The sequence below is a fragment of the Copadichromis virginalis genome, linkage group LG8 (genome assembly GCF_057382275.1).
Source record: "Copadichromis virginalis isolate Kocher_CV1m ecotype Utaka linkage group LG8, C_Virginalis_male_GT1.1, whole genome shotgun sequence".
NCBI classification, from domain to species: Eukaryota; Metazoa; Chordata; class Actinopteri; order Cichliformes; family Cichlidae; genus Copadichromis; species Copadichromis virginalis.
In genome coordinates, this window is record NC_140625.1 from 878,706 (window position 1) to 886,778 (window position 8,073).

Sequence of the window (8,073 nt, forward strand, 5' to 3'; positions counted from 1 at the left end):
AAACAAAAAATAAAAACAAAAAATATATTTTACAAAACATAATTCCAATTAAAATAGTTAGCTGGGTAAAATGCCACATTTTTTATGTCACAGTTAGTGCGATTCTTGATTCTTGATAAAATGTAATTATATTTTAATCCCACAAATTTCTTTTTTCTTTTTATGAGAGCTCACACACTTAAAGGATATCCCAAAGTCACACATTTTACAACAGCAACCTCATTTTATAAATGCAATACACTACAAAACAAGTGGAATAAAAGCAAAACATTAATAATATGCTTTAGTGGAATTACTACAGTATCTTGAAATTTGCCGTTTCCGTTCGTGCTTTTATTTTGAAGGCAGCCCATTGAAACGGAAATCGTTGCGCTGGGTCACCTGGCTACCGTTTAGCGTTTACTTTCCGTTAGCAAAGTTGTAGATTGCAAGAAGTTTTTTGCGAGTATACATTTGAGCACACCAGAACAAAGGGATTACACACATATAAAGCACGGTATGTACACCGAGTTGTTGTAAAGAAAACAAAAACAGGCTTGTAGGCTTGTGAAATGGGACGGTCTAGCCTCCCTCGCGCTGCCCAGGTTGCCTATCAACCGTTATACTAAAAGCGGGAAACGTTTCATACAGCTTTGTTTGACAGAAACGGAGTAGAACATATTTTGTTCATTTGTTTCTACATGAGCTTTGTGTGATGTGATAAGTATCTGAGGCTGAGACCACACGACTGTAAAACATGATTGTTGGGCTTCATTTTTGTACTGAACAGTCATTTTAAGATTAGCTAGTAAATAACAATTAGCTCATGTTGTTCATGAGACTAAAGTCATCTTACTTTGGTAATGTAAATATAATATGGCCAATATGATAGTTATTATCTTAATCATTATTAGTTATCACAGCAGTGAGTTCGAACTCTGTGTCAAATACTGAGCTTCAGTAAAGATTCTATGGCGTTATTTTAGTGCCACTATGCTCAAATTCTTTTTACTTGCGCTCAGAATAGTGGCACAAAAATAACGCCATAAGATTCAAGTTACAATTATTTATATTTCCTATCTCCTTAAATCTTCACTCAAAGACAAGTATGTTTGACAGTGTGTATATAGATGTATCATATAGAAAAGACAAATATTGTTCGTTTAATATGCTGGCATTACTAAATTTGGCTCAATGCTTACATATATGTGTAAAAAGAAAATGTGCGAGCTGTGGTAACTGTGTCTGATAGAATGAAGAGTAGACTGATACATGAAATATTCCTTTATTGGGTGAGAAAATCAGACCATGTCATAACTGCTTTAAGTCATACAGAATAGATATCAGAGCCTTAAACAGGCTGACTTCTGCTAAATGGGTCAAACTGGGCAGAAAGTCTACAATCACATAACATCCTTATAGAATATGATGTAACACTATAGATCAACTTAGCTCAGAATATATAAAGCATATAAACAATTACAGCAATATGATGCAACAAACACAGCAGTGCTACTGATCCAAAATACTCAAAGCTTCATAGAACTGAAACAAACATTTATTTTAGCTCCATTCTGCTGCTGATACATACTTTAGGTTTCTGAACATTGAACTTGTTGCTGCCTTTCATAGTTTGTAACTTGAAGGCCCTGAGTACTTTCTCTCACACTGAAAACACTGGGATGATAACATTATTTGAACATTACCTAATAAGACTGATTCAGCACAGACAGTTATGTTAAACTTTCCTAGCAGTCCTTCACAAACAGGGAACAGTCTGTCTATTCTCTCCATCTGTCAGCTGCTGCTGGCTCTTCCTCCTCCTCTTCCTCACACACTGCTGAGTTTGTCCTGGTGGATCATCAGGGCTGCAAAGCCTCACAGATGATGTGCAGCAGTGGGTCCCTCAGTCTGTCCTCACTCTGGACACTTGCAGTTGTCACACATGGAAATGAAATGTGTGATAAGCTGCAGGATTCAGACACAAGTGTAACTTATAAACACACGTTCATACTTTTATTCCACAATCAGAGAGAAAGAAACAGAGAGAGAGTGCAGGACAGACAGACAGGTGACAGTCTCAGGTGTACACACTGCTACACAACAGCACCAGAGAAGGAGGATTTAGTGTTTGTGTTATTACGAGTGCTACACAAGAAGAGTTCCCAGATGGTACAGTGGACACATGTGTGACTGCTGTGATTAAAGCATCTTTCTTTCAGCTTAACGAGTGAACCGTCAGCTCGTTCAAACACACGTTAAAGTCCGTTTGGCTCGACACCACCGAACAGAGGCAGCAATATAACATAGCTAACATTAACAGTGCAGTGAATCCTGCTTGTTGCGATCATGTTTAGGGGGTAGGAGGATGTGTTCATGACTTATGGCAGTTTGCACCAGTCCAGGTCCATCTGTGTGGATTTCATCTTTCCAAGATTCTGAGGCCCAGTACAACTCATTAACCTGTTTTCTTTGTTTTCTTTATTTTTAACTTTCCAGCTTTCCATTGCCATCGAAGCGTTACACCCCTTCTCCTGCACCAGGGTACAAACAGAGCCCCCTACATGGTAGGCTCCCAGGGAGCTCTTTACTGATCGGACAGCAAGCTGCATGCTTGCGGCTGGCTCAGCTGAAAGCCCGCCTTGCGTTGACACAGATAAATAACGCCATTGCTATTGGTGGCCGAACCAATACACGCGCCCCATTTATATCTACAACACCCCCCTTTCCTGACAGCTGCAGCCATCAGTCTACTAAACCTTCTGAAGGTTGCTAACACCATGTCCCATCCCTTATATAACCCCTATGCCTCTGGGAAACAAAGTTCAGCCCAGGGGCGCTATGGACAGTCGAGTATGCAGGCAGAGAGAGACTCTCATAAGACACCTCCTCATCTTGGGCCTGGGTCCAGCTTTAGCTCTTCTGGAGTTTCATCTGCGTCTCCTGCAAAATCTGGAGGAACAATCCCATCACTGCTAACTATGCCAATGAGCTGCAGGCCAGAAGGGAGTAAGACTTCAATGGAAGAGGACATAAAGAAGTCCAAACCTGTGGGCTCTGCAGAGTCTACTTCAGAAACAGCTGTGAACATCCTTATGCAATTTGGACTTGAAAAAGAGGACCTGGAACATCCAATCTCATACTCTGAAGATCAGATCACTCCTGACAACCTGCCTTTTACCTTACAAGTGACAGAGGATATCCCAGTGCTGGCCCAGATGCAAGACTACACTGCCACTTCACCTAGGGTCTTTCCGCATACCTGCTCTCTATGTAACAAGGAATGTAATCAGATGAAGGTAAGTCGAAGATTGTTCGATGTTTTTGCTTTCAGTCAGTTTTTATTTATTTGAAACGCAATGTTTTTTGTTTTGTTTTGGGATTGTTTTTAATTATTTGACTTTGAATGCCATTATAGGATTTTGGTTTTGAAAAAGCTTCATGGATGCTACTTTAAAGTTTATTTGGTTTGTTTTATTCACTATTACTGCATAATGATGACTGTAGGAAGACTACCAACTTGGACTGCAAACATTTGGACACATTTTCCCATATTTCTGCAATTCAGTATTCTGTAACAGAACTTTTGAAGGATTACAGTCCAGACTAAACTTAACTATATGTCTACCAGATGTTGTAATTTAAAAAACTACTTCAAAGAGACCTTCAGAAACTTCAGTGGTCTGTACTTGCAATTGATAGATTTAATGTCTTTTGACTTGATGTAAACCCATGCGAAGACATTCAAGGCATTTGCTAACAATGGAGCCAAGGCCTCAGATGACGTGATGAGGAAGAATCTGCAAGCATGAAGAACCTGTGCATCAGAAAATGTTGGAAGAGGGCTGTTTTTTCATTTGTCTCTGTCCTTGGGCTACTGTTCCACAGTGCTCATTCAGCTTTGCTTTTCCTGGAACTGTTGCTGAATGTAAAAGTTCCCCTTTTTGTCTTTTGTCACTAGAGTGAACAATAGTGTGTTTGGTCCTTTATTTTATATCAGTAGGCACCTTGTTTTTGTGTTATACTAATTTTCTTTGCTCATACTTTAAGTTAGTGTTTCGGTGTCACAAGACTTTTACTACCACAAACATAAGCACCCTGGGCGCAGCGCCCAGTCATGAGCTACACAAGCACCAGCTTTAATTTGACTGATTGTTGAATCTCTCTTTATGGATGTGCCTTCCTTTGCTGCACCAAATTTCACATTTGGGCTCCTCGTCAAAGAAACAGCGCCTTCCTCTTCTGGCCTATTTCAACATCATCTTCCTGTCGCTACTCTAACTGTGATCAACATAGGTGGTGCATTTTGTCCTAATCCAAACTTGGCCTCTCCTGAGACGACCTTCTTGGAACCTTGGGAAATTTTGATGCCATAAGAAGAGCCTGAGTAGGGCTGGGTATCGTCACTGATTTCTAGAATCGATTCAATTCCGATTCACAAGGTCCCGAATCGATTCGATCCACGATTCGATTTAATTCGATTCGATTTAAATCTGGGAAATTTTGACAGTCAGAAATATTATAATTCAGATCAGTACATTTACATATTTTTGTATCAATCAAAAGGAAGCTGACACACGCAAGACTTTATCACAGGTGTAAGCGTCACAGCAGATGCTTTTGTGTCAAAGTAGCTGAAGATAAAACACAGAAAAACATGAAGGTGATTTTCCTGGCCTGGGATTTTATAAAAATATTCTGCAGTACATCAAAAATGAAAGAAAACCATTAATCAACATATGAACATCACCTCTGACGTTACAGCGGTTTTATTAGAGACACGGTTAAGCGTTTTACATTTTGAATAATTTTAAAAAGTTTAAATTTGTTCAGTATTGAACAGCAGAAATGAGGTTTTCTTTTCGGAAGAATGTAAAAGGGAAAAAAACAGCGGCCGACAGCCTGTAAACAGCGGTAGACTTGTGCGTAACAAGCAAGCGAATAATGAAGAAAGGGAAACTGTTCTTGAAGTACAGAGAGAGGGAGAGAGAGCTGTGCATCGCGGTGGAAGCAAAACAGTAAAAGTCAGAGTGAATTCATGATGATGTTTATGTGAAGCGTTTGGATCTTCTTTTGCTGCTGGTTCGGTCAATATTGTTTGGAGAGAGATCAAACTAACAGCTTTAGAATCGGCTCATAAAGGGCGTGAACACACAGCGCGGACCCGCCGACAGATCAGAATCAGCGAGCTGTCGGCTTTCAGCCCCGACCGTGAGAAAGGCGACATCTCACTGATTCTGATCCGCGGGTCGCGCTGTGTGTTTAAGTCTATGTGCAGAAGCCGTGTTCCTGCTCTCATTTACTGTCTTAACTGTTTGGTGGTTCTTGAAATTTTGTGAGATGTCACCTGAGATTCTGGCATTTTGGGCAAAATAAATTTATATTAAAAAATCGATTCAGGATTTTAATGAATCGATTTTACGTTATCCAAGCCAGAATCGATTTTAATCGATGAATCGATTATAAAAACCCACCCCTAAGCCTGAGAGTCCAGAATCCAGAGCCTAAGATGACCCTTTTGTTTTGGTTGTTTGTAGTCAGATGTTTGACTTGTGTTTTCCATATATACTAAATAATTTCATCTTTAAAATTGTATCCCAGGAGAGGTATAATGTGTCATGCTTATTTGTTCCTGTTTTGTTTTTGGCCCATGAAGGTTTCTAAGTGCAATCCAGGCTCCTGGCTAATGTTATAATGCTTCTCCGTTCAGTGAAGGACTAACTGTTAATATTTTAAGATTTTTTTTAAGGCCACTGCAAAGTTTAGTGACCTTTTTATCAGCAAGTGATGTCAATGACAAACATTGCTCCTGATAATAATGAATCTGGTCTAAATGTTTGTTTTTTGTTGTGACCACTAGGATTGGGTCTCCCACCAGAATACCAGCCTTCACATCGAGAACTGCAAACTTCTGCGAAAGCAGTCAGTCTTTCTTCTCTGTACTTCGTGATTATGAACCGATATCTTTGGGGCAGCGCAACCATGGTTGTGCCGAAATGATGTCGGGGTTGTAATGCTAGGATAGCTTCCTAAGAACTGTTCATTTGTATTTTTTCATTTTTCTTTGTCATATTTGTTGCGTTCCTGTAAAGCACCTTAATGATTTATTGTTAAAAGGCTGAATACATTTCTAAGTTTTTGAATTAATGAACAATAATATATTTTTAAGGACATTCTACCTGGCAACATCTGACAAAAATGTACCTGTGTTTTTCCACAGATACCCAGAGTGGAACGGTGAAATAGCATCACCGCGAGGGTAAATATCTTCATTTGAAGTCATTTGGCGAATAAAAAAACATGCCAGCATTGGAGCCTTTCATTTTCTTTCATTTAACTGTGCTTTTCTTTTTAATGCACTTGTTAGTGCGTCAGGTGCCAAGCCCTCTCCCGCAACGTCTGCTGAGACTTCCCAGAAGAAAACCAGACATGAGAGTCGTTCCCGTTCCTGCAGCCCCCGCAGTCATCGTGACTCGGAGCAAAGCAGCGACAGGCGAAGAAGGCTTTCCCGCTCTCGCAGACCCCGCACTCATCGTGACTCGGAGCGTAGCAGGGACAGGCGAAGCAGCCATTCCCGCTCCGGCAGCCCACGTCGCCACCGTGACTTGCAGAATAGGAGGAACAGTCATTCCTGTTCTCAATCACGCAGCCGCCGAAGGGAGAGACACAGAAGCCAATCACGATCTCTGTACAGGTCCAGACGCAATCGCAGGTCTGTCCAACAAACATTTTGAGAACTAGGATCAATCAAGAAGATTTAGCTCTCCAGTGGATTGTTAAAGGGTGAAATATAACATATATATAAAAATATCAACTTGAAAAAACTTAATTGGTGGACAGCATTTACCTTTTGTATCCATGCTGGGTGTGTGCTTTGAGATGTTTCTGAGTTATTAAGTTCTTTGATCCATACTTTTTTCAGGTCCCGGTCTCATTCTGACTCCTCGTGGTATGACCGTCCTTCCTCTTCACGATATCGATCACGCTCAAGGTGCCGCGAGAGACGATCCTCACTGAGAAGAAGAGATGAGAAACGTTCATCACCGAGGAAAAGCTGGGAGAGGCGATCGTCGACTGAGAGGTCATCTCCGAGGCGAAAGAAGTCAAGCAGCTCAAAGATCTTGGCAAAGAAACTGCTGGAAACATCAGGTTTGAAAATTGCTTCATGTTTTATTTTTTTGTATGTACTCATTAGTTTTTCTAAGATCAAAGTTCTCCTCCCCCCTCACAACCTTAACTTTACTAATGTAAAGGATAAATAAAGACCAGTGCCACCAGAAATGTCAGCATAGTTTTTTCTACTATTATAAAACTTTCAGAAACGGTAGATGATTTTCGAGACTTGGCACCCACCAAAGTGTGAATCTCTTTTGCACCTGTGGTCTTTTAGCTCTCCAGTCCTTATCAAACCAGTCTGACCTGGAGACTGTCGTCAAAACTTTGGCTCCTGCCCTGCTGGCTGAGCTAGTCAAGATGAAGTCGTCCCCATCAACATCATCATCATCGTCCTCACGTTCTGCATCTCCAGAAACAACTAAAGGGACGCCTAGCACAGAGAAGACAGAGGTGACTTCATATTATGCCTTTTTTCATGAATGCACAGTTTTGGACAATTTATAATGTGATCAGTGACAGATGACGTGATTGTTGATGCCACACAACCAAGATTAAATCTTTCAACACAGATTTATACAAGCAGATAGTTTGAGTCAAGTTGTCATGATGAAATCTGCATTTGGTTTGTTCATAATTTTCTTCCCTGTGTTTCCACAGGCTGGCAAATCTTCCCCTCCGACCATGGTGAGGCTACAAGGGACTGTAAGTAGTCTCTGTCACAGTGATGTGATTTCTGCTATGGAGAAAACATTTTGAAAAACTAAGTCAGTTGTTTTGTTTAGGTCAAAATTACAGGTATGTACACTGAAATTTGTTCACTGTTCAGGGGCGGATCTAGAGAAATTTTCTTAGGGTGGCAAAGAAATCAAATAGGGTGGCAAAATCGAAGCCTTCTTATTTTTCAAACACATATGCAGGTGGTTACATATGGTTAGAATAATTCAAATGCAGTAAGTATACACGTTTTTCATATAAATA

The 8,073-nt window shown here is 40.4% G+C and overlaps 1 protein-coding gene across 1 annotated transcript; it reads left to right on the forward strand.

Moving 5' to 3' along the window:
- The first annotated feature begins 358 nt into the window (after nt 1–358).
- LOC146702472 (uncharacterized) lies at nt 359–7,933 on the forward strand. The gene is made up of 9 exons (XM_085467291.1): nt 359–496; nt 2,479–3,278; nt 5,840–5,901; nt 6,200–6,238; nt 6,347–6,691; nt 6,902–7,128; nt 7,370–7,545; nt 7,753–7,797; nt 7,922–7,933. Exons 2-9 carry the CDS (start codon nt 2,760–2,762, stop codon nt 7,931–7,933), a joined length of 1,425 nt encoding a protein of 474 aa, XP_085323417.1. The 5' UTR covers nt 359–496; nt 2,479–2,759.
- The last annotated feature ends 140 nt before the right edge of the window (nt 7,934–8,073 follow it).

Bases quoted from the DNA above. Each gene is read 5' to 3' on its own strand.
- LOC146702472 (XM_085467291.1), top strand. From the start codon at position 2,760: ATGTCCCATCCCTTATATAACCCCTATGCCTCTGGGAAACAAAGTTCA. The intron at 3,279-5,839 runs GTAAGTCGAAGA...TGTGACCACTAG, and splicing joins AGGAATGTAATCAGATGAAG to GATTGGGTCTCCCACCAGAA. The intron at 6,239-6,346 runs GTAAATATCTTC...TGCACTTGTTAG, and splicing joins GAAATAGCATCACCGCGAGG to TGCGTCAGGTGCCAAGCCCT.